Source organism: Dama dama, chromosome 12 (assembly GCF_033118175.1).
Source record: "Dama dama isolate Ldn47 chromosome 12, ASM3311817v1, whole genome shotgun sequence".
Taxonomy (NCBI): Eukaryota; Metazoa; Chordata; class Mammalia; order Artiodactyla; family Cervidae; genus Dama; species Dama dama.
In genome coordinates, this window is record NC_083692.1 from 31,404,268 (window position 1) to 31,431,433 (window position 27,166).

Consider the following 27,166-nt stretch of genomic DNA (forward strand, 5'->3'; position numbering starts at 1 on the left):
CATCTCGGTTCATGGGAAAGAATGCAAGTGATAATGATGGCAACACTGGGGTGGCCCCTTGCTTATATGCAGCCCTATGGGAAGTAGGGGTTTGCTTCTGTGTCATTTGGTTGTCTTTGACAGTTCTGAGGCCCTGTTTCTGTAGTAGGTTCAGTGAGTTCAGCTCTGCTGGAACTGATGCAGAAACTTGGCCTCTATGCACTATCACTGAATTGAATCTTGGAAACAGAGTTTTGGGTGAAGAAGAAAAGAACAGCTTTATTGCATGGCCAACAAAAGGTAACCACAGTGGGCTAATGTCCTCAAAATTATGTATCCTAAGCCAGTGAGGGGGGAGTCTTATAGTCAAGGGAAGGATTGCAGGCAAGGATCAGAGTGCACATGGGGGTCTGCATTCCTTCAATCCAGAGGTCATCTGGCCTGGCATCAGATGGTCTTGTGATGGCTTCTGTGATTCTCAAGGTTATTGAACTGTGACCTTCTCTCTGAAATGAAAAATGCTTCAACAAGTAGTTAATTAACATCTTTTCTTGATGAGGACTCCAGTTCTGAGTAAGAGCTCAAAGATATTGTTATGTTTATCCCTTGAGGAGGAATCACATCCTTGCCTCAAGGCTGCACTATTGTTTCCTGACTGCTCCTCCCTTGTTTCTGCGTCTCCTCCCTTCCGTGATACAGCAGCTGTTTGAACTGCCCTTTGGAACCCAGGGAAAGTCATGGAAGCTGTTGAGTTCAGTTCAGTTCAGTCACTTACTCAAGTCCAACTCTTTGTGACCCATGTACTGTAGCACACCAGTCTTCCCTGTCCATCACCAACTCCCAGAGCTTACTCAAACTCATGTCCATTGAGTTGGTGATGTCATCCAAACATATTCTCTTCCCATTCTTCTCCTGCCTTCAATCATTCCTAGCATCAGGGTCTTCCAGTGAGTCAGTTCTTCCCATCAGGTGGCCAAAGGATTGGAGCTTCAGCTTCAGCATCAGTTCAGTTTAGTTCAGTTGCTCAGTCGTGTCCAACTCTTTGCGACCCCATGGACTGCAGCATGCCAGGCCTCCCTGTCCATCACCAACTCCTGGGGTTTACTCAAACTCATGTCCATTGAGTCAGTGATGCCATCCATCCATCTCATCCTCTGTCCTCCCCTTTTCCTCCCACCTTCAATCTTTCTCAGCATCAGGGTCTTTTCAAATGAATCAGTTCTTCGCATCAGGTGGCCAAAGTATTGGAGCTTCAGCTTCAGCATCAGTTCTTCCAATGAATATTCAGGACGAAGTTCCTTTAGGATAGACGGTTGGATCTTCTTGCAGTCCAAGGGACTCTCAAGAGTCTTCTCCAATACCACAGTTCAAAAGCATCAATTCTTGAGAGCTCAGCTTTCTTTATAGTCCAACTCTTACATCCATACATGACTACTGGAAAAACCATACCTTTGACTAGACAGACCTTTGTTGGCAAAGTAATGTCTTTGCTTTTTAATATGCTGTCTAGGTTGGTCATAACTTTTCTTGCAAGGAGTAAGTGTCTTTTAATTTCATGGCTGCACTCACCATCTGCAGTGATTTTGGAGCCCAAAAAAATAAAGTCTCTCTGTTTCTACTGTTTCCCTATCTATTTGCCATGAAGTGATGGGAATGGATGCCATGATCTTAGTTTTCTGAATGTTGAGTCTTAAGCCAACTTTTTCACTCTCCTCTTTCACTTTCATCAAGAGGCTCTTTAGTTCTTCTTCACTTTCTGCCGTAAGGGTGGTGGCATCTGTATATCTGAGGTTATTGATATTTCTCGCTGCAATCTTGATTCCAGCGTGTGCTTCCTCCAGCCCAGTGTTTCTCATAATGTACTCTGCATATAAGTTAAATAAGCAGGATGACAATATACAGCCTTGACATACTCCTTTTCCTATTTGGAACCAGTCTGTTGTTCCATGTCTAGTTCTGACTCTTGCTTCCTGACCTGCATACAGATTTCTCAGGAGGCAGGTCAGGTGGTCTGGTATTCTCATCTCTTTCAGAATTTTCCACATTTTGTTGTGATCCACACAGTCAAAGGCCTTGGCATAGTCAATAAAGCAGAAGTAGATGTTTTTCTGGAACTCTCTTGCTTTTTTGATGAACCAATGGATCTTGGCAATTTGATCTCTGGTTCCTCTGCCTTTTCTAAATCCAGCTTGAACATCTGGAAATTCACAGTTTTCGTACTATTGAAGCCTGCCTTGGAGAATTTTCAGCATTCCTTTACTAGCGTGTGAGATGAGTGCGATTGTACGGTACTTTGAGCATTCTTTGGTGTTGCCTTTCTTTGGGATTGGAATGAAAACTGACATTTTCCAGTCCTGTGGCCACTGCTGAGTTTTCCAAATTTGCTGGCATATTGAGTGCAGCACTTTCACAGCATCATCTTTTAGAATTTGAAATAGCTCAACTGGAATTCCATCACCTCCACTAGTTTTATTCGTAGTGATTCTTCCTAAGACCCACTTGACTTCTCATTCCAGGATGTCTGGCTCTAGGTGAGTGATCACACCATCATTATTATCTGTGTCATGAAGATCTTTTTTGTATAGTTCTTCTGTGTAGTCTTGCCACCTCTTCTTAATATCTTTTGCTTCTGTTAGGTCCATACCATTTCTGTCCTTTATTGTGCCCATCTTTGCATGAAATGTTCCCTCGATATCTCTAATTTTCTTGAAGTGATCTCTAGTCTTTCCCATTCAGTTGTTTTCCTCTATTCTTTGCATTGATCACTGAGGAAAGCTTTTTTATCTCTCCATGCTATTCTTTGGAACTCTGCATTCAAATGGGTATATCTTTCCTTTTCTCCTTTGCCTTTCACTTCTTTTCTTTTCTCAGCTACTTGTAAGGCTTCCTCTGAAAACCATTTTGCCTTTTGCATTTCTTTTTCTTGGGGATGGTCTTGATCATTGCCTCCTGAACAATGTCCATTGTTCTTCCAGCACTCTGTTTATCAGATCTAATCCCTTGAATCTATTTGTTACTTCCACTGTACAATCATAAGCGATTTGACGTAGGTCATACCTGAATGGCCTAGTGGTTTTCCCTACTTTTTTCAATTTAAGTCTGAACTTGCAACAAGGAATTCATGATGTCAGCCACAGTCAGCTCCCGCTCTTGTTTCTGCTGACTGTATAGAGCTTCTCCATCTTTGGCTGCAAAGAATATAATCAATCTGATTTCGGTATTGACCATCTGGTGATGTCCATGTGTAGAGTTTTCTCTTGTGTTGTTGGAAGAGGGTGTTTGCTATGACCAGTGCATTCTCTTGGCAAAACTCTTTTAGCCTTTGCCCTGCTTCATTCTGTACTCCAAGGCCAAGTTTGCCTTGTTACTCCAGGTGTTTCTTGACTTCCTACTTTTGCATTCCAGTCCCCTATAATGAAAAGGACATCTTTTTTGGGTGTGAGTTCTAGAAGGTCTTGTAGGTCTTCATAGAACCGTTCAACTTCAGCTTCTTCAGCATTACTGGTCGGGGCATAGTCTTGGATTACTGTGATATTGATTGGTTTGCCTTGGAAATGAACAGAAATCATTCTGTCATTTTTGAGATTGCATCCAAGTACTGCATGTCAGACTCTTTTGTTGACTATGATGGCTACTCCATTTCTTCTAAGGGATTCTTGCCCACAGTAGTAGATATAATGGTCATCTTAGTGAAATTCACCCATTCCAGTCCATTTTAGTTAGATGATCCTAAAATGTCGATGTTCACTCTTGCCATCTCCTGTTTGACCACTTCCAATTTGCTTTGATTCATGGACCTAACATTCCAGGTTCCCTTGCAATATTGCTTTTTACAGCCTTGGACTTTATTCTATCACCAGTCACACCCACAACTGGGTGTTGTTGTTGCTTTGGCTCCGTCTCTTCATTCTTTCTGGAGTTATTTCTCCAGTGATTTCTAGTAGCACATCAGGCACCTACCAACCTGGGGAGTTCATCTTTCAGTGTCCTGTCTTTTTGCCTTTTCACACTATTCATAGGGTTCTCAAGGCAAGAATACTGAAGTGGTTTGCCATTCCTTTCTCCAGTGAACCACATTTTGTCAGAACTCTCTGCCATGACCCATCTGTCTTGGCCCTACATGGCATGGCTCCTAGTTTCACTGAGTTAGACAAGGCTGTGGTCCATGTGATCAGATAGGTTAGTTTTCTGTGATTGTGGTTTTCAGCCTGTCTGACTGTATGCCTGTCTGCCCTCTGATGGAGAAGGATAAGAGGCTTATGGAAGCTTCCTGATGGGTCTTGTTCTGATGGGCAGGGCCATGCTCAGTAAATCTTTAATCCGATTTTCTGTTGATGGGTGGAGCTGTGTTCCCTCCCTGTTATTTACCTGGGTCCAAACTTTGGTGGCCATTAATGAAGATAATGGCCTTCAAAAGGCCGCATGCATGCACTGGTACACTCAGCACCCCAGCTCTGCAGCAGGCAACTGCCGACCCATGCCTCCGCGGGAGACTCCTGGACACTCCCAGGCAAGTCTCAGTCAGTCTCTTGTGCGGTCACTGCTCCTTTCTCTGGGTTGTGGTGCACACAAGGTCCTGTTTGTGCCTTCCAAGAGCCTATTTCCTCAGTCTTGTGTAAGTTCTGGCAGCTCTGTGGTGGGGTTAATGGGTGACCTCCTTCAAGAGGACTTATGCCATACCCAAGTCTGCTGCACCCAGAGCCCTGCCCCTGCGGCAGTCCACTGCTGACCCGTACCTCCATAGGAGATGCTCAAACACAGTTCTGTCTCAGCCTCCGTGGGGTCTCCGGATCCTGGTGCACACAAGGCTTGTTTGAGCCCTCTGAGCATCTCTGGCGGGAATGGGGTTTGATTCTAAACGTGATTTCGCCCCTCCTACCGTCTCGCTAGGGCTTCTCCTTTGCCCTTGGATGTGGAATATCTCCTCAAAGTCACTCCAGCACCGCACAGCTGTTTTGGGAAGGGGTGGGGATTTTCAGAAATGTGGTCACTGCCCGCTTTCTGGCTTCTTGTGGTCAGCTTTCAAACTGTCATGGCACTAGTGGGTGTGTCATTTAGCATATGCTAATATATTACAATGAACATATAAAGAGGCTCGAGGTCAACTGAAAGTCAAATTTTCTGCCATCCTGGGCCTATCTGGTTTAACCAGTTTTTGTAGTATCCTGTTTTTCTCCATGGCTTTCTCCCCTGCCCTCTTCCTTCTTGTCTCAATTTAGTTCTTGTAATTGTTTCCGTGATGCGTGCAAAGTTGCTTCAGTTGTGTCCGACTCTTTGTGACCCTATAGACTGTAGCCCACCAGGCTCCTCTGTCCATGGGATACACCAGTTATGAGTACTGGAGTGGGTTGCCATGCTCTCCTCCAGGGGAATCTTCCTAACTCAGGGATCGAACCCACAACTCTTACATCTCCTGCATTAGCAGGCAAGTTCTTTACCACCAGCACCACCTTTTTTCATGATAAGACTATTCATAAGTTCCAGTTGGGTCTGAGAGTTTTTATCCTTTAAAGCACCTGTGTCTTCAGAAACAGTTTTACAGGAAAACCATGGATTGCTTTTTTTTTTTTTTTTAAGTGTAAATAGCTCAGCCTTAGTCATCCTCAGAACAGGTGCTTTGTGAAGTCATCGGCAAGCGGTCCCTTAGGCAGTCTGCAACCACTAACCAGAATTTGTAAAAGCTGAGCTCCATGGACCTTTTCAGGGGATGAAGCCATTGTTAGCCTGCACTGCAGTGCTGGAGTCAACTGAAATCCATGGCTCCTGTCATCGGGCTAGACCTTGCTTGGATTTATTGTTATTACAGTGAAGTGGTGTCAGAATAAGAAGAACCAAAAGGCGTTTTTCCTCTTTTCTTTCTCTACCTGCAACAACGCTGAGAGGACTTCATTTCACCCACTGTTTCCAGCCCTCTGCTGGACTTTCTCTCTGAGCAGTCCAGAACTCCCACTCTGGAGGGGCTCACGGAAGTTACAGGGGTACCTGGGCACAGCTTGAGGGGTGATGTGCAGGGCAGTGTAGGTGAGGAGGGAGGGGAGCCTTGTCTTTTTTTTTTTTTTTACTTCGCTGGGGCTGAAACAATGGTCCGTGGTGGCCTGAGTACTACTGACATTTGCCCACCAGAAGGAAGACTCCACCAGGCATGGATTTTGTCTGTCTTTTTGTTGCTGAATTCTAGCACCATGATGGGTGCCTGGCATACCTTGCGTGTAGTAGGCACCCTATAATATTACTGTATTGAATGATTGAGTTTCTAACTTCATTTTAAGCCCTAGAGAGAAGTTTCCACACTCTCCCATCCCTTCCTATTCTTTAATATAAAGAATATAAAATATTATATATAATATATTTTTTATATAAAATTTTAAAAAGGAAGCCCAGAGGGACTTCAGATTGAGAATTTGAGAACATGATAGGTTCTCCTTCCTTTTGTGGATAGTGTTTCTCAGTCAAAAGCACTAGTTAAATGAATAAGTGTGGCTTTACAAAAACAGGTAGTGGCTGGATTTGGCCAACAGATAGTGGTTTGCCTACACTTGGTTTAGTGCCCTGGGAGAAAAGGAAAACCATTAGAGTACTCAGAGGCAAATAGCAAAAGCCTTGACTCAAACTTGCTTAAATAGTAAGGCCATTTATCATCTTACACAATAAGAATTCCCAAGGTAGGGGAGACTCCAGGACTAGCTAATTCAGTGGCTCATCCCTCTTCCATCTTTCATTTTAAGGCTGGTTTCCCTCATCATCACAAGATGCCTGCCAGTGACAACTGGACTATATGCTTCCGTATTCACATAGAAGAAGAAAACCTTTCCCAACCAGGGACATATGTCTTCTTGCCAGGTTAAGATAGTGCCCACCCCAGAATACTAATGGATCCTCAGGGAATGCATGTACTAGTGGGCTAGACCAGCTGCTAAGCTGCTGCTAAGTCACTTCAGTCGTGTCCGACTCTGTGTGACCCCATAGACGGCAGCCCACCAGGCTCCCCCGTCTCTGGGATTCTCCAGGCAAGAACGCTGGAGTGGGTTGCCATTTCCTTCTCCAGCGCCTGAAAATGAAAAGTGAAAGTGAAGTCGCTCAGTCGTGTCCGACTCTTAGCGACCCCATGGACTGCAGCCCACCTAGCAGGGTGCAACTACCCTTTTGGGGCAGAGATCTTAACATGGTAAGGAAGCAAAGTTAACTTTCTGACACCTCAAGGTCTTATGTGCACAGGAAGGGCATTCCTGTGGTCAAGTCCCAGTTCGGGGCATTTGACCACTGAATATCTCTTAAGGCATAGCCACAAAGCATTTCTGCCAAATACCGGGTGCTTTTGAAACACAGATAAATCAAAGTAAGGATCCTTTAGCTCTCGGGGCTGGTATGGGTGACACAATGGTAAGTTATTCAGGGCTGTAAGCTGCCCTACCTTCAACGATTTTGGTTTTGGTCTGTTTTATTCCTCATTAAATAATGTGAATTTAAATTTCTGAACAATTCTTAATTCGTTCCTTTGACTCTCCTAATGTGCTGTAAATCTGTTTTTTTATTTTATATATTGTTGTATTTTACCAGTAAATTTTTTTATGTTTTTATGTTTTACTAGTAAATTTTAGAACAAAAGCTACTTTTATAATTTGCTTTTAATGATCATTGTTTTATTGTAACTCTAAATTTACTAGTTCAACATTTCATAATTACAATTCAGTCTTTGTGATTTATTATTTTTCCTTCGATGCTTCAAGATAAGCCCAAACCTGGTTGTTTTAATTTGGTAAAATACTTAGGTTAAATATGGTATACATAAATATGAATTAGGTTGGCAAAATTTTTTTAAAGGCTTCCCTAAGCTTTGTTGTCATCTTAAGCTTTATGATTGGTTTATTATGTTTATTAATACAGATTGAAGAATATAAAAAACTCTGTGAACTTAAGAGAAAGGAAACTTTCGCAAAGAAGAAAGAATTGGATAAATTAAGGCTTACAATGACAAAAATGAAAGAAACTGTTACTACAAGCACAGTGGTAAGAAAAACTAAACTGGTTTTCCATGCCTGACCCCAGACATCTCAATATACACTGCCTTAAACATAGCAGGAGTTTTTTTTAAAAAAGGAGTTGATTTTAATTCATCTTCATGCCATTCTGGGGAGAATGTTTTGAGCATGTTAACGTTTTCTGACATATTATTTAAACTGTCATAGTGCAGTTATGTTTTCTTCAGGAACGTGATGGAAAGAAGTAAGTTTGGAATGCTTTAGGTATAAATTGCATTTAATGGGCTGCCCAACCCAGAAATTGGACCCAGGTCTTCCTCGGTGCAGGCAGATGCTTTACTGACTGAGCTATGCATGAAGTCCCTTTAATGGGCCAAAGTACTATAAAACAGGTTTTAAAAAACACATATAGAACTGACCAAATGCATACAGAACATTATGTAATGTTTCTGTGAGGTTGCTTTATTCTACATAACAAAGTGAATAACCATCAACAGGTTCCTTATTTCTGAATATGTGATAATCAAACAGAATTTGGGCTCTCCCTTTATACTGAGTACAAGAACATTAATATGCACTTTTACTTTTAAAAATTGATAACATTGATTGAAAAAGCCAGTACTCTGATAGTACTTTAAAATGAGAATTATCCTCATTTTAAAGATGAGAAAACTGAAGCTTATGGAGGTGAGTATAGCTGAAGAGGTCAATGTTAATACTACTTCTGTTAATTAAAATAGAAACACCTGTAATCTATCATAATTAGTTGAATTAATGAGTCTTTAGTGATTTCTCCTATCTGTTTTGAATTGTTGTTGTTTAGTCACTAAGTCGTGTCTGATTCTTTGTGACCCCATGGACTGTGACCCACCTGGTTCCTCTGTCCGTGGGATTTTCCAGGCAAGAATACTGGAGTGGGTTGCCATTTACTGCTCTAGGGGATCTTTCCCATCCAGAGATCGAACCCATATCTCCTGCATTGGCAGGTGGATCCTTACTGCTGTGCCACCAGGGAAGGCCTCTATCTGTATTGAGAATTACACGTAAAACTATAGGGGGCAATAGTAATACTAATATATATATAACATTTCTTATTAGAATGTTCAGTTAATTCCATTATACCCATGTTCAGTTAACTCCATTTATGGGGTAGTTCTGACCATTATGGGCTTTCCTGGTGGCTCAATGGTAAAGAATCCACCTGCCAATGCAGGAGATATGGGTTTGAGACCTGGGTTGGGATGATCCCCTGAAGGAGGAAATGGCAACCCACTCCCAATATTCTTGCCTGGAGAATACCTTGGACAGAGGAGCCTGGTGGGCTTCAGTCCACGGGGTCACAAAGAGTCGGACACCACTGAGTACCCACGCTTTTTTCCTTGACCATTATAATTACAATACATCCATTATGACACCCAATTACAAAACATTAGTAAAACAAAAATTTTCTCTGCCTACAAGATCATTATCTGTTTTTTTTTTTTTCAAATATCAATGCAATAAGGAAGCATGAATCTAGCTAGGCTCAAAGGAGAAGATGGGTTGGATAAAACAGATTTTATCTGTATGCCTAAGCTCATATTAGGGCCTCATAAATTATGTCACACACATCACTTAACTTGGAAAAATGAAGTATATGTTCCTTAACCTGCACTCCAAAGATCTCTAAGGCCAAATAAGACAAAGCTTGAGGTGTCAGGGATACTTACCTCAAGTGTCTCTCTCTCTTTAGTTGCTAAGTCGTGTCCGACTCTTACTACCTCATGGACTATAACCCACCAGACTCCTCTGTCCATGGGATCCTCCAGGCAAGAATCCTGGAGTGGGTTGCCATTTCCTTCTCCAGGGCATCTTTCTGACCCAGGGATCAAACCCGGGTCTCCTCCTCTGCAGGCAGATTCTTTACTGACTGAGCTACGAGGGAAGCCCAGTGTCTCTCTACCTCCCCCAATCCAACACCCCACCCCACCTTACCGGCGGAGAATGGTGTTTAAAGCACAATGGCAGTATCACAGGGGCTTCCCAGGTGGCTCGGTGGTAGAGAACCAGCCTGCTAATTCAGGAGACGCAGGTTCGATCCCTGGGTCAGGAAGATCCCCTGGAGTAGAAAATGGCAACCCCCTCCAGTATTCATGCCTGGAAAATTCCACAGACAGAGGAGCCTGGCAGGCTACAGTTCATGGGGTCTCGAAAGAGTCAGACATGACTGAGCATGAGCTTCACATACGTATCAGAGAAACCTGCGTCTGAATCTTGGCTTTACTAACCCAGAGTGTCCTCATCTATAATGTGGAGGTAATAGGACTGCCTACTTCAAAGGACTTTTGTGGAGAAAGAATGAGGTCATGCCTATAAGGCTTTTAGCTGAGTGCTTTGTATTTGGTAAACTTTGTTGTGGTTGATGTTGTTATTTCCTGAGATTAGAAAACAACATTTTGGCTATGAACTTGAGACTATTGGGAATTTCAGGTTCACCTTCATGTGGCACTTTTGGTTTAGAAAACTCTGCAGCCAGGTCAAGTTAATGTGATTCTGACAGAAAGGAAGAACAGTGTATGATTCTCAAGGTGCCCTACAGTCCAGGGTGGGGAGGTTAGAGGGCTAGAGGAAAGGAATATCAGGCTGGATGGGCCTTGAGCATAGAGTCACTAATCCTGATGATCAGTCAGAGTCCCTTGGACAGTCTACTAATTTTTGATGGCAGTTCTAGGGTTTCAAACTCCTGTTAACTCTGGAACTATAGTCCACAAGTTCAGTCATATGGGTGCTTTAGAGAAAAATGTAGTTTGGGGGGCTTTCACTCACCTGTCTTACCTGACATGACTGAGAGTGCCTCTACACCCCTGACAGGTGTTCTCTGACCCCACATTGGTGTGCAGGATTGGGAGAAGTTAAATCATCTGCCCAGGGTAACTCTATGCAGAGAGCAAAGGAATCTGTTTGATTAGCTTTTCTCTCAGCTCCACTTTCCCTCACAAGTAGAAATGCAGATCCAAGCTCCAATAAATTGGCCTTCCCTTTTCTTTTACCAAAACTGTGTTATAAAAATATCTGTTTCACTATGAATTTCTTCATTCATAGTTCTTTCTTTTAATTATGCTAAAATTTTTTCATCAGACCCAATTTTTCCTTTTCCAAAATGCTGATTAAGTATTAAGAGAAAATCTTCAGTGTGAACATAGCTATCAAATAAGGCAAAAGACCTGATTTGTTTGGACTTTTAAAATAATACTCATTCCAATATCCTGGAATAACATTATTTAAATAATTATTAAAATGTATATTTAATTTTTTAAATGGTAGTCAAGATGAATTCATGTCTTTAAAGTTTTTTTTTAATAGTTTTTACATTCCTATTGCTGTAATTCATTTCTCTCCCTCCCAAATTTTGTTTTTTGTCTTGTTGTTTTGGTTTTCTTTTTGTTTTCTTTTCTGATGATTTCAGGATTATTTCTGTCTCAGTTTGTTTTATAAAGAAACAAGTAATATAATGATTGATTTTTATTTTAACTAAAGGCACCCCCAGTATAAAAGATGAATGGATGATACATGAATATTTAGTGAGTAGAACTGCTGTCATGAGTCATTTGATGATTTATTGAATTTTCAACAGGTTCTTAGTGATCACAATTTAGAACTAGCACGACTACAGGAATCAATAAGACAGTGGGAAGAAAAGGTTGAAGACATGAAGAAATCTTGTAAGATCCTGGAGGATAAAATGTAAGGATAATTCTTTATTTTCACTGAAGCATTTCTAGATGTGATGTTACTTTCATTAGAAATTTTTTTCTAATATTAGATGAAGATTATATTCTCTTAGTTTACTAAAGTTTCTGTGATTTTCAGCTTTATAGAACCACATCTTCATTGTGAAATTAACCAGTTTTTCAGATGATTAGGAGAAACAATTGAGGATGATATGTTTAATTTAGGAAGAGAAAGGGATTTTGGGGTATGGATTATCCTCATTTCAGTTCCTTACTCCCTATAAACAAATATGCCCTGGAGGAAGGCGTTGCCATAATGCTACAAACTCACCTAACCATGCTGTTACAATTGTTGTTCATAGTCAAAGAGGACTTGCAGAACTTATTGAAAAAATACAAGGAAGCCTCAAGGCAAAAACTTACCCAAGAAACGGAAACCAGAAACATAAGAAAATACTCCTTCCATTTCAAGGGTCACAGCCTTTGCTTCCTTCTATGATTCTCTTTATTTACATGCTGTGTTGTCTTCTTGGTGAGCCCATGGGTAAGCATGGCCATTCTAAACACTGTGAGTTTACCTGGCACAGGTTCATCTACTTTAGAGACTGACTAACAGATTCTCCCAGGAGAATTCCCAGATTTCCCAACAAACACTGTTTAGCTCAGCTCTGGACAGGAAGGTGGGGTCTTTCAATATAAATATGGCTTCTGGGATTACCCCTAGGGTTTGCTGACAGTTTAAAAGACAAATTGTGGTCTGATCAGTTTCCAAAAAAGACATGTAATTTCACATATAGAATCTTATTATAATATGACTCTTTTCTACATAGGTTTGAATGTATTGCACTTAAAGTTATATCTCTAAAATAACAATTACACCACAGTGCTACTCTACCATCAACAGTCCATAAAATATGCAATAATCTCTATACTCAGTACTAGATTTGAAAACAGAAAGCTCAAATAACACAACAATTGAAAATCAGAATAAGCATGGCGGCGGGGGCGGCTGAGGCAGCGGCGGCCATGGTGGAGGTCGGCTCAGCCGGGCAGTTTGCGGAGCTGCTGCGCCTCAGAGCCAAGTCCCTTCTTGTGGTCCATTTCTGGGCGTCATGGGCTCCGTCCGCAGTGTGCTCAGATGAACGATGTGATGGCAGAACTCGCCAAAGAGCACCCACAAGTCTCGTTTGTGAAGTTGGAAGCAGAAGCTGTTCCTGAAGTATCTGAAAACTATGAAATTAGTTCTGTTCCCACCTTTCTGTTTTTCAAGAATTCTCAGAAAATCGACCGATTAGATGGTGCCCATGCCCCAGAGTTGACCAAAAAAGTTCAGCGACATGCGTCTAGCGGCTCCTTCTCACCACGTGGGGGTGAGCGCCCGAAGGAAGCCCTCAGCCTGCGCCTGAAGAAGTTAACTCACGCTGCCCCCTGCATGCTGTTCATGAAGGGAACTCCTCATTAGCCGCGCTGCGGTTTCAGCAAGCAGATGGTGGAAATTCTTAACAAACATAATATTCAGTTTAGCAGTTTTGACATCTTCTCAGATGAAGAAGTTCGTCAGGGCCTCAAAACCTATTCCAATTGGCCCAGCTATCCCCAGCTCTATGTTTCTGGAGAGCTCATAGGAGGACTTGATATAATTAAGGAGCTAGAAGCATCTAAAGAACTAGATACGATTTGCCCCAAAGCCCCCAAGTTAGAGGAAAGGCTCAAAGTACTGACAAATAAAGCTTCTGTGATGCTCTTTATGAAAGGAAACAAACAGGAAGCTAAGTGTGGCTTCAGCAGACAGATTTTGGAAATACTAAATAGTACTAGGATTGACTATGAGACATTTGATATATTGGAGGATGAAGAAGTTCGGCAAGGATTAAAAGCTTACTCCAATTGGCCAAGGTACCCTCAGCTGTATGTGAAGGGGGAGCTTGTCGGAGGACTGGACATTGTTAAGGAACTGAAAGAAAATGGGGAGTTGCTGCCTATACTGAAAGGAGAAAATTAATGAACGTTAGACTTGGTGCCCACCCACTGCAGGAAGGCTTCCTCCAGCGAAGCAGTTCAGGATTTAGTCCTCAGAAACGGACTAGGAGGAGAAAATGCTCATCCCCAGTTACGCTTTCTGTATTTCACAAGGCTGTGCTAAATAACGTATGTGACCTTTTTTTTTCCACCAAAAATAGAACGCAATAAACATCTTCAAGTTCAATTAAAAATAATTGTATTAAAAAAAAAAAAAAAAAAAACCCCAAAAAAAAAATCAGAATAAAAAAAATCTTTTTCTTTGACAAAGTTAGTTTTGGTTGATATCTATTTCTTAAATACCAGGCAGAAAATCATCATGGAGTTTACAGATTAGCTCTTAAAATTATTTCTAGGGGTTATCATTAAAAGCCTTGCTGCTACACTGATGAAAAATTTTAAATTTTTAAGCAGTTTTCATGTTAGCTAACTAGTTTTAAAAGTGTGTTCCAGAAGGAAGTGGGGGGGCTTCCCTGGCTCAACGGTCAACAATCCATCTGCCAGTGCAGAGACACCGGCTGGATCTCTGGTCTGGGAAGATCCCACAGGCCGCGGGGTAAGGAAGCCCACGCACCACAACTGTTGAGCCTGTGCTCTGGAGCTCGGGAGCTGTCACCACGGAGCTCACATGCTGCAGTCACTGAAGCGTGTGTGTCCGAGAGCCCGTGTTCTGAAGCAGAAGAAGCCCCATGGTGAGAAGCCTGCGTATCACAGCTAGAGAAGGCCCTGCTCACCGCAACCGGAGAAAAGCCCGCACAGAAACAAAGACTCAGCACAGTCAAAAACAAATAAACAAAATAAATAAAACGTTTTTAAAAAGAAGGAAATGGGGATCCATTGATCTCTCATTTTGAATGGCTCACCTTTTTTTTTTTTTTAAATTCCAGTTTTTTTAAGAGTTTTCACGTAGAATCTCACTGAGAAAAAGTGCTTTTGACTAATTTGGTGATTGAGGATATTTACCTCCCCCCTTTTTATCAATAAAACTTTACTTTTTCCTCTTTATTACTTAGCAAATTAAAAGAGAATTCTCTGTATTTTTATTTTCTCACTTGGTTCCTTTTTTCTACCTTTGGTGGTAGATAGAAGCAGCTCAGTTCTTGTTTGGTGAATTTAAAGAATCAAACTGTTATTTTTATAATGTCTATAAGATTCTTTAAATTAAACAAGAAACTAAATAATTTGCATAGGTTATCTTCTTACTGATCTGTAAGTCTTAATTCCCTGTGTCCCACCCACCATGAATTCTTTAACTTGCAAGCTCATCATCTATTTTGAGGTCAAAATATTGAGAAAAAAACAAAAATTACTCAACTCCAAGTTTAAATATGTGGAATTTTAATTAAATTTAAATTAAATTTAAATTCTTTATGTGAACAGTTAAGAGTACTAAAATTCACCACAAGTCCACGGGAGGCACTGCTAGTTTAATCCTTCTTTATTATTATTAATATCCAGAATGATGTATTTGCATAATAAAAGGCAAATCAGTACCTATCTTTCTAAATTGCTATGACCTTTCTTTGTCATTGAGCTGGTTATCAGCACATGGGAACTGAGAGATTAGAAACTAAATATTCTACATAAATGACATCCAATTTGTGACCCAAAGTATATACTTGCCGTTACAGTGCAGGAGGCTGTAACAATTATAGATGCTTTTTTTTCTTTAAAGTGCTGAGTGGTTTCAAAATTGTCAAGGTTACTAATGACTTTCATCCTGCCAGATTTCAGTGATCTTGTCCAAAGTTTTTGAATTCTTAATAGAATTTGACACAGGTGCTTACTTCGGTCTTCTTGAAATGGTTTCTTCATTTGGCTTCCCAAACATCACCGTCTCTTATTTCACTTACCACACTGCTCCTTCTCAGGACCCTATACTTGTTCCATTTCTTCTTTCTGCCTCTCAATTTTGGAGTTCTCAGCCATTCATCCTCTATTCTGTACTCATACTCTCCATACCAGACTTCATTCAATCTCATTCTTTCTGTACCTCCAGTGACTTCCATATTTATATATTCAGCCCTGACCTCTAAATGCATATAGTCTGCAGTTTATTTGACCTTAGCACTTGGAAAGTTGAAAGTGATAGTTTCTCAGTTGTGTCTGACTTTTTGTGATCCTATGGACTGTAGCCCACCAGGATCCTCTGTCCATGGAATTCTCCAGGCAAGCATACTGGAGTGGGTTGCCATGTCTACTCCAGGGATCTTCCTGACTCAGGGATCAAACCCAGTTCTCCCTCATTGCAGGCAGATTCTTTACCATTTGAGCCACCACACTTGAAGGATATCTCAAATATACATGTTCCAAACAGAATTCTTAATTTCCCATCTCCTTGAAATAGCTCTTCCTTGAGTCTTCCATATCACTGTTCACCTAATTACTCCAGTCAAAAAACTAGAAGTCATCCACCATTCCAGTTTTCCTCACTACCTAACCCTAACCCACCTAGGTAACTAACCTAACCTAACCCTAATCCAATTCTAACTCAAGCCAAATCCAAAGTCTTGTCCTATTGCCTTCATCTTCAGAATATATCCCGAGTCCAACTACTTTTCACCAGCTCCACCACTACAGCCTCAGTCTGAGCCCCCATTATCTCTTCTGGACCCTTGCCATAGACTTCTACATAGTTTGTCTTCCTGTGCTATTGTCTTTCTCTACTCAGTAGCCAGAGTCATCTTTACAAGATGTGAATCAGTTCCTGTCACTCCTTTCCTTAAAAATTCCTCCCCGGTTTCCTTCAAAATAAAATCTGAACTTCTACCTTGTTCTCAAGATCCTATGTGATCTGGGCTGTGTCTATCTCTTCAGCCTTCTCAAACTCCTGTCTTCATCAGATACACCAAACATGTTCCTGCCCAGGTTATTATCACCTGCTGTTCTTTCTATATGAAAAGCTCTTCCTTAAGGTCTTCACATATCTGGCTCCTTCTCATCCTTCAGGTCTTTCACAAATTATTCCAAGAGATGTTCCCTAATCACCTGTCTACACTAACATCATCATTCTCAGGATTTCTCTCTACTTTACCCTACTTTGTGGTCTTTGGATCATTTAACACTATCTGAAATATACATTTTTTGATAACTTGCTTCTATTCTGCCTACTTCACTGGAGTGTAATTTCCATGATGGTAGAGACTTTGCCTGTGCTGTATCTCCAGTATCTATATCACCTTCAAAGTGTAGGTATTCAAAAATTGCTTCTTAAATTAATATATAAATAAATATTAATATATCATACCAAAAGACTAAAATTTTTGTTTATTTTAATGAATAGTAAATAACTATGTTGCATAGGGAGATGGGGACTGGAAGTTTCTGATATCATAAGTAAATGTGGTTTTTCTGGAAAACATGTCCTAATAGGAATTTATTTGGTTTCCTTTGTTCATAGGCTTTTTTTTAAGAATAACAAGGAAAAACTGGATGATTCATCAAATTCTGAAAAAAGTGAATTATTGCTGAAGATAAAACAGGTAGGAAGATAGAAGTGATGGTTTTAAGATTATAATTAATTTTTAGTTAACATTTTAAGTATGTGTGAAAATCTGAAATTTTCCAAAGATAGTATTTTCATTAGCTAATAATAATCATGATCATTCACAGTAACTGATTTAAAGATTTGATCAGAAAGCTGGAAGAAAATAGTGAAAATCACCTAAGCTAAGCATTAAAAAAAAGTTTTTTTTTTTTAAAAATGAGGATAGTTTAAGAGACCTCTGGGACAGCATCAAGGTGTTCTAATATTAAGATTATAGGGGTCCCAGAAAGAGGAGAGAGAGAAAGGAGCAGAGAACATAATTGAATAAATAATAGCTGGAAATTACCCTAACCTGAGAAAGAAAATAGATATCTCAGTCCAGGAAGCACAGAAATTCCCAAACAAGATGAACCCGAAGAGGACTACACCAAGACACACTGTAATGAAAATGGCAAAAAAATAAAGAGAGACTCTTAAAAGCAGCAAAAGAAAAACAGCTGGCTGTATACAAGGGAACTCTGAGAAAACTATCAGCTGATGTTTTAGCAGAAGCTTTCTAGGCCAGAAAAAAAGTGGCATGATAAATTTAAAGTGATGAAAGGATAAAACCTACACCCAATTCTCTACCTGACAAGGCTGTCATTCAGATTTTAACGAAAGATGAAGAGTTTTATAGATAAGCGAAAGCTGAGAGTTCAGCAGTACTAAACCTACTTTACAAGAGATGTTAAAGGGGCCTCTCTAAATAGAAAAGGCCATAGCCAGAAATATGAAAATTATGAAAGGAAAAATTTCACTGGTAAAGGCAAGCATACAGTAAAGGTCAACCACTTATAAAGCTAGTGGGAAGCTCAAAATATAAATGCAGTAAAATTGTCTATCCGCAATAAGTTAAGTTATACAAAAAACAAAAAGATGGACAGTATGATGTCAAAAATATTAAATGTGTAGGGGTAGTAAAAATGCAGAGTTGTTAGAATGTGTTCAAACTTAAGATCATTAACTTCAGTTCAGTTCAGTTCAGTCCCTCAGTTGTGTCTGACTGTCTGTGACCCCATGAACTGCAGCATGCCAGGACTCCCTGTCCATCCCCAACTCCCAGAGCCTACACAAATTCACGTCCACTGAGTCGGTGATGCCATCCAACCATCTCATCTTCTGTCATCCCCTTCTCCTCCTGCCCCCAATCCCTCCCAGCATCAGGGTCTTTTCCAATGAGTCATGGAGGTGACTCTTCGCACGAGGTGGCCAAAGTACTGGAGTTTCAGCTTCAGCATCAGTCCTTCCAATGAACACCCCAGACTGATCTCCTTTAAGATGGACTGGATGGATCTCCTTGCAGTCCAAGGGACTCTCAAGAGTCTTCTCCAACACCACAGTGCAAAAGCGTCAATTCTTTGGTGCTCACCTTTCTTTATAGTCCAACTCTCACATCCATACATGAGTTAAGTTAATCACACGTATCTAAACGTTGTTATGTGTATGAAGTGAAAGTGATGGTTGCTTAGTCGTGTCTGACTCTTTATGACCCATGGACTATAGCCTGCCAGACTCCTCTGTCCAAGGAATTCTCCAGGCAAGAATACTGGAGTGGGTGACCATTCCCTTCTCCAGGGGATCTTCCTGACCCAGGGACTGAACTCGAGTCTCCTGCATTGCAGGCAGATTCTTGAACCATCTGAGCCCCCAGTGCAGCCCTGCTATGTGTATATGTCATGGTAACCATAGACAAAAAATTTGTAGTAGATGCACACGAGAGAGAGTAAGGAATCTAAACATAACACTAAAGATAGTAATCAAATCACAAGGGAAGAGAACAAGAGATGAAGAATGAACAAAAAACTACCAAAACAACCTGAAAATAATCAACAAAGTGTTGATAAGTACACGTTGTTGTTTTAGCTGCTAAGTTGTGTCTGACTCTTTTGTAGCTCCATGGACTGTGTAGCCCACCAAACTTCTCTGTCCTTGGGATTTCTCAGGCAAGACTACTAGAGTGGGTTGTCATTTCCTTCTCCAGGGGTTCTCCCCGACCTAGACCCAGGGATCAAACCGCATCTCCTACATTGGCAGGAAGATTCTTTACCACTGAGCCACCAAGGAATAAATAAATATCTATCAATATTTACATGTTATCATATTACATTTTACATATTACATTTATCAATATTTACATCAATAAATACATATCTATCAATAATTGCTTTAAAGGTAAATGGAAAAATATGCCAAAGATATGGAGTGGCTGATGGATTTTTTTTTTTTTTAATGTCTATGTATGCTGCTTACAAGAGACTAGCTTCATATCTAAAGACGCACTCAGACTGAAAGTGAGGGTGTGGGAAAATGTGTTCAGTACAAATGGAAACAAAAAGAATGCTGCCCAAAAAACCTGTTTGGATTTTGATTGGGGTTGAATGAAATCTGTAGATCACTTTGGGGAGGATTTTGCACTTTTACAATACTGAAGTTTCTAGTCCATGAATACAGCATATCTTTAATTTACCTTAGGTCTTTTTTGTTCCCTTTGACTTAATTATTCAATTTCACTATGATATGTCCAGGTTTTTCTTTTTGTTTATCCTGCTTGGGATTTATTGGACATCTTAAATCTGTGAATTGCTGTATTTTATAAGTTCTTCAAAATTTTCAGCCGTTATCTGTTCATGTATTTATTTTGTCCTGTGCTTTTCCCACTACTCCAATTCTATGTACACAATCATGTGTACTAATAAAATATCCTCTCTGTTTCTTACTTGCTCTTCTCTGGTTTCTAGTTTTTGTCTCCCTTAGTTGCATTCTGGGGTGAATGGTCTCATTTCAATTCTTAATTTGGCTTTTGTATTTTTGAGTTGGGAAATTTTCAACTCTGCTTTGTTACTCTTTATTGTTTCTGAATCCTTGCCATATTTGTCAAGCATGTCTAGGATTTCTTTGGTCATAATAAATACAGTACTTCTGTATTTCAGTGTCTATTTCCAATGTCTGGTATTTTTGTAGGACTATTTCTGTTATCTATAGTTTCTGCCAGTTTTTGTCCATGCTGTCTTGTTTCCTTCTGTTCCTGGTAGGAAACTGGACAGTGTTCTTCAAAAAAGACTTTTGTAGAAATAATTTGAGGTATAGGATGACAGTATATTTCTCAGATACAGATTTTATTCACTTTTGTCAGATACCTGGGATGTTACCAGTTCCAAACTTTCTTAATCCACCTTTAGGTTCCCTGGTGATTGAAGTCATGCTTGACCATGCTTCAGGTCAGTTCCGTTCAGTCACTCAGTCGTATCTGACTCTTTGTGACCCCATAGACTGCAGCATGCCAGGTTTCCCTGTCCATCACCAACTCCTGGGGTTTGCTCAAACTTATGTCCATCAAGTCAGTGATGCCATCCAACCATCTCATCCTCTGTCGTCCCCTTCTTCTCCTGCTTTCAATCTTTCCCCGAGTGCTTTCCAATGAGCTTCAGTTTTTCACATCACGTGGCCAAAGTATTGGAGTTTCAGCTTCAACATCAGTCCTTCCAATGAATAATCAGGACTGAGTTCCTTTAGGATGGACTAGTTTGATTTCCTTGCAGTCCAAGAGTCTTCTCCAACACCACAGTTCAAAAGCATCAATTCTTAGGCACTTAGCTTTCTTTATAGTCCAACTCTTACATCCATACATGACTACTGGAAAAAGGGAATGATTACCCACTTCAGTATTCTTGCTTGGAGATTGCCATGGATGAGTAACCTTGCAGGCTACAATCCATGGGATTGCATGAGTGAGTGACTGACCATGCTTGTTAGCTTTTAATTCACTTTTTTTTCAGAGAGTAAAGCTCTTTGGGATCCCAGACTAAAGTGGTGGGAGGTTTTATCAGGCTTAACATCTGGATGAGCTCTAAGTATTTTCTTTTGTCCCCCATGTCAAGTAAGAGAACCAAACCTCAGTTTCCAAATGATTTCTTCTATATTAATAAATGTCCTCAGAGTAAAAGGACTTTCCTGGTCATAAAGAATCTGCCTGAGTGCTGGAGACCGCCTGCAATGCAGGAGATATGGGTTCAATCCCTGGGTCAGGAAGATCCCCCTGGAGAAGGAAATGGTAACCCACTCCAATATTCTTGCCTGGGAAGTTCAATGGACAGAGGAGCCTGGTGGGCTGCAGGCCATGGGGTCGCAAAAGGTGGACACGACTTAATGACTAAATTACAACCACCAATATCAGAATAAGAGTTTTCAGTGCTAGGTTTACCAGTCTGGATTTTTGCTTTTTTATAGAATTAGGCCTACTAATTCCTCATTATCTTATTCTGCAACACTTTTTAGATCCCTTTCATCCTGCTATTTCAGTGATCCTTAGCCCACCATTTCTTCCTGACTTTCTTACCTCATTTGAAGCCATTCAGTAGAGACATCCAAGCACCAAGTTCTTACCTCATTCAGAAAATTAATGTTTACTGTCTTTTGTCCTTGAATAGAAATATTTAAGAAAAGGTAAGCATAATATCTACTCAAAGAGGTTTTGAGCAAGAGTTCCTACTGATGGTATGTTTTTTTTCCCCTGGTATAATTTATCTTCTGGGAAAAGGACATACAGATCTTGCTGAATGATCCTACTTTATTAATTCTTATTTCAATATGAATTATTACTTTATGGTTTCTCATCAGTGTTTATTACCTTTCTATACATTTGTCATATTTGAGGCCCCAAGTGTACAATTACATATCTGATGTGGAAATAAATTACTCAACATTTAAGGCATAGTCTTATATGGGTGTTAATATGCTCAGTGCTCTAGTGAGTTGCCCATCAGAGAAACCATGACACAAATCCTCTACTTCAATTCCTTTTTTTTTTTCCTAGATGGCTGAAAAGTTACACAAATGTCATTTAGACAACAAAGCTCTACGAGAGAAATTGCAAACAGTTTCCACACAATATAAGATTGTCTTAAATGAAGAGGATAAAGTTTTCATGCAGAAACGGAGAATTTATTCTGAGTATGTTTCTATCCATGACCTATACATAACTCAACATACTATAGTTATGGGTTGCGTCTCCATTTAAACTTATCCTAGTTTTAAAATCTATTGACAACAATGAAATATTCTTTATCCAGTCATAAATAGGCCCCAAATTTGCCTCTATACATACTGAATAATGCTTTCCTCATATGGGTCAGATCAAATCCATAAACACCAAACCTATTATTTTTACTTCTACATCAGATTCTTGGACGGATAACTGCGTTTTTACTCCATAAGACTGCCTAGAGAAACTGTGAGATCTACTGTCATCAGAAACTGGCTCTGCACTTAAATTTCCTATCTCAGAAAAAGATCTGGTCATTGACATAATCCCCTAACCCAGAGACTGGGAAAGTATTCAAGGAAACTCCTATATTTTACCAGGAAGCACCAATGTTTGTCAGTTCCACCTCCCAAATATTTCTCAAATATATCCTGTCCTCCTATCCAACTCCACTGTTTTCACCCCTTTTAGCCTCTTTGCTTTGGTTTGCCTCTCAGAAGTTCTTCCCACTTTCTGTTTTACCACCCCTAACTTATCTATCTCCCTCTCGCCAGAATGGCCCCTATGAAACATCCCTCTAAGGTCACTCTTTTTCATTAGTCATTGCATTGTTATCACCTGGGTACACATCACTTTGTCCCACTGAGCTATGACAGATCAGCTCAGTTGCTCCATCTTAGCACTATATCCTCAGGATCTTTTCCATTGCTTAGCAGGTAATGGGCATTCACCAGTGTTTTCCTAATGAATTATATAAGTAATAATCCATTACTACACTTAAAATTAAGTCACATGGAAGTGTAATTTTGGTGTCCAGGCCCACTTATGTGAAGCTGAATTTATGGTCATTGTTGTAGTATTTATGATACAGAGAGTTCCTACAATCTTTTTATCTTATCCAATTGAATAGCCTACTAAGAATGATACAGTTAGTATTCTTCAGGCAATAACTTCCTTAGATCAATACTAAGTTATCAGTTTGAATCATAAAATGTTCTGGTGACAAATAATTGTAGCCCTGAAACATTTACTACTGTTATTGGTATTTGTCCTCTTCAACTTGGGCTGCCATAACAAATTACCATAGACGGGGAGATTTAAATGACAGAAATTTATTTCTCATAGTTCTGGAAGCTGGACATCTGACATCTGGGTGCCAGCATGGCCAGATTCTGGTGAGAACTCTCTTCCTAACTTGCATGAAGAAGATGGTCAACCATCTTCTTGCTGTGTCCTCACAGAAGGGAGATAGAGAGATAGAGCTGTCTGGTGTGTCTACTTACAAGGGCACTAGTCTCACCATAAGGACTCTACCCTCATGACCTCATATAGATCTAATGTCTTCCCAAAGACCCCATCTTCAAATACCATTTCACTGGGGCCTAAGGCTTCAACATATGAATTTGTAGGAGGACACAATTCAGTCCATAGACATTTTGAAGAAGATGAGACGCTTAGATAAAGTACTTCCTGTTATAGGCATGTGCGTCCTATCAATGTCTGGAAATTTGAACAAAATTATAAACTTTCCATTATTCACGCTGTAAGTTAGGGACAAAAAATAATCACTTTTCAGAGAATTTCTCATGGGTGCTGCTCACTGGCTTCAGCACTTTACATTTCATTTAAATTCTTATAACCAGTGAGATAGGTATTATGGTCCCCATTTTATGGATGGCGAAACTGAAGCTTATCCATAGGTGAAGTCTCTTTTCAAGGTCACACTGCTAGGAAGAGATAGACCACTATCTAAAGTTAGTCTGATTGATTCCTTCACATTTTCCAAAATAAAATACCAGAATTGATAAGTTCATTAAAAGAGACACACCCACTCAGCAAGGCAAAGTGCTGTTGAAATATTCTTGTGGTTTTATGGTTACTATTACAATTAATGTTCCTTTCATGGCTTGAAGATTTTCTTAGAGCTAGCCACTACTAGGAAAAAAACTTTGTTTCTATTTTTTACTAATTTATCTGGTAAATAGTTCCTGAACTGAAATTTCCAAACTACTTTCTAAATTCTTGTTTTTGATTGCATATTTTCTTATGCTAAGGAGTTAAAAATGATTTCAACGTTCAACGTATGATAACTATTTTTTCATGGTAGAAATCAAAAACAACTGGCATTTATAGCTCAGAAAGAAAACTTCCTATCAAAAAGAAAAGTAGACATCAAAAATATGGAAGAAGGACTTATCACTCTCGGTGAGCTTCATCGGTATGTTTATTACCTTTGAACATTTTAATCTTCCTTCCTCTGCATTTATTTTTTAATAAATGGTAATAAGCCTGTAAAATTTGAAATATACTATAGAAAAGGAGGTTCATAATTGTCTATCTCTGTTTTACAGTCCAGAAAGGTCATTATCATTCAATCTTTCAATGAAAGGATAGACAGATGCTGAGTTCTACATAAGCTGCTTCTAATACCTACATTAGAGTCTCCACATTCCCCTCCACCACAGATCCACAAGCACATCTTCCATTCTTAATTACTACTTATCACTAATTCCAGAATCTATATTGGCTTTCTAAGTTATGGAAGAAAGTGAAATTTATAGTCGCTCAGTCGTGATGGACTCTTTGAGATCCCATGCACTGTAGCCCGCCAGGCTCCTCTGTCCATGGGATTTCCCAGTCAAGAATACTAGAGTGGGTTGCCATTCCCTTCTCCAGGGGATCTTCCCCAACCCAGGGATTGAACCTGAGTCTCTGCATTGCAGGCAGATTCTTTACCATCTGAGCTACCAGGGAAGCCCCCTATACCTGTGTATAATGTCTAAATTATACATTGCAGCAAATCAGAACTCAATCTAAAATCCATAGTTCCTCACCAATTTGTTGACCTAAACCCTTCCTATGTAGAGTTATTTCCCTTCATGTCCTCTGTATGCAGTAAGTTTGCCTTAGTCCCAAGCGTCCTGACTAGCTGCTCCTTTCCTCTGTGTGTTTGCAAATGATGATGTCTTTTCCTTGGTGAGATATCACCTCCATGTTCTTCCCCCTATTAAATATTATTCCCTAATAACCTGTCCTCAACTTCCTCGCCAAAATCTGTTCTTCCTTATTCTTGGCTTCAAAACTTGCAAAAGCAGTTTGCACTGGCCAGAAAATTGTAATTGTCTTTCCATTAGTCTGGCACTAAAATCTTTAGTTGTACTGGTGTTTTGTCTCCCAATTAGATGGTAGCCTTATTGTGCTACCACAATAAGGTTGCATTATTGTGAAGAATTATATTAAGTCTATTATACATTTAACAGCTCGCATAAATGCAAAATCCAATATGTTTTTCTTATTTTTAGGGCAACAAAGGAAATATATCGGAAACAAATAAAAATCCTGAATGAGAACATGGAAAGAGAAACTCAGAGATGGTAAAAAAAAAAAAAAAGCTTATTTATATCATAAGTACTGTATGTTGTCTTAATTAACGTGCCCCAAAGTTGGAAGAAATCAGAGTGCTTGTTGGTTGCTAGAGTCCATGGAAGTTATTTCCCACAAAATTAAGTTGTGTGAGTTCTCTTGGCTCTAGATGTGTTTGTTAGTTTGATATTTTGTTAATTGAACAGAAACAAAGTTTTTCATTCCAATCATGCAAAGTCACCAGAATATAATTGTCAAGATTTGTGACAATGGGTCTTACTCATCCAGGCAGCCTATGTGGACCAGTAAGGAAGGTGATGTGAAGGGACAGAGGAGAGTGGTTAAGCACACAGTCTCAGCAGATGAACTACTTTGGTTGTTTTGCCTCTTGTTAGCTCTATGACCAGGGCTGAGTTATTTAATATCTCTCTGTTCCCATCCCTATAAAGTAAGGAATGATAGTAGTACCCACCTTGTAAGGTTGCATGAATGATAAATGAGATGATCTATGTGAAGTGTATAGCCCAGTGCCCAGCACCTAGAAACTTAAACACCCGCAGAAACTTAGATATATTTTATTGTTGTTGTCATTGTTATTATACTATTTATAAGACTCTAGTTGCACATTTTTACTCTTGTCCAGTTATCTTTTTTATGTTATGGTGGAGAGAAAAATTTGAGAATTCAGGAGCTTGAGACTTCTTACTAGCACTTTGAGTAATTTAGGTAATTCCTTTACCATTTCTGTCTGGGACTTCTCTTTTTTCACCAACCCCTAAGCCTTCCTCATTTCTATCCTTTTATAGAGGAGGTAAGCTATCAAGTGTGGTTTGTTGACCGCCCTGCTGGATGTATGGTCACAACTTCATGTGAAGCAGCTTGCAGAGATGGCATTTGGGCAGTTAATGTTTTGTCTTATTTTTTCAGCTAATGTGCCTAGTCTGCATCATCAATAGCACAGATAATTTTGTATGATCATAATACTATTTGTTTTGCTTTGAATTCCTTCATCTTTTCAATGAACTGTGATGTCAATTTGACGATAATTCTTTTTATTCTCATCTCCAGTATTATAGCTCAGTGGAAAATAGCTTGTTTGCGAAAAAAACATGCGCGTTGGATCAAAAATATAAAAGATGAAATAAAAGAACTTATAGATAAAATTCAAGAAGCTGAAAATAGGCGCAATGAATTAATAGAAGAGGTAAAGGAACCCAAGGAGCTTGTGTTCGCTCTCTTTATTGATTGCATATCAGTAATTCTTCAGTATTTCACTATGCTTTATCTTATTGCTGATTTCATGTCTAGAGTAAATTATGTAACTTTCTTAAGAAATGTATCCATTTGCCATGTATTAACTGTAGGAATTTAGCAAAATAGCAATTCTCTCCAGAATGTGATTTTGAAGTATGTAACTGAAACTTGAGGACAGTGTTTAGGGAAACTATCTCTAAAAATAAAGGGACTAAACATCGTTTATTTAGCTCTTATATTTATCCTCTGTCTACCCTCCAGCCCCTACTAGTTCCATGCCCAATTTCCTAATGTCATTTACACATGTTGTTTGGTGAAGAAATTAATCTCTGAAGGGAAAAAACATCCCCCCCCC

General features: G+C 39.7%; 1 protein-coding gene and 1 pseudogene across 1 annotated transcript in view; both read left to right on the forward strand.

Annotated features, from left to right (window-relative positions):
* The window catches only part of CCDC175 (coiled-coil domain containing 175), a 70,283-nt gene that overhangs the window by 11,995 nt on the left and 31,122 nt on the right, over window positions 1–27,166 (forward strand). The window contains exons 6-12 of the mRNA XM_061156948.1: window positions 7,864–7,986; window positions 11,572–11,681; window positions 17,088–17,169; window positions 22,027–22,163; window positions 24,302–24,412; window positions 25,497–25,568; window positions 26,626–26,761. Coding sequence (XP_061012931.1) covers window positions 7,864–7,986; window positions 11,572–11,681; window positions 17,088–17,169; window positions 22,027–22,163; window positions 24,302–24,412; window positions 25,497–25,568; window positions 26,626–26,761 — 771 coding nt within the window. The remainder of the gene's footprint in view (window positions 1–7,863; window positions 7,987–11,571; window positions 11,682–17,087; window positions 17,170–22,026; window positions 22,164–24,301; window positions 24,413–25,496; window positions 25,569–26,625; window positions 26,762–27,166) is intronic.
* On the forward strand, window positions 12,662–13,872 carry LOC133067186 (glutaredoxin-3-like; annotated as a pseudogene).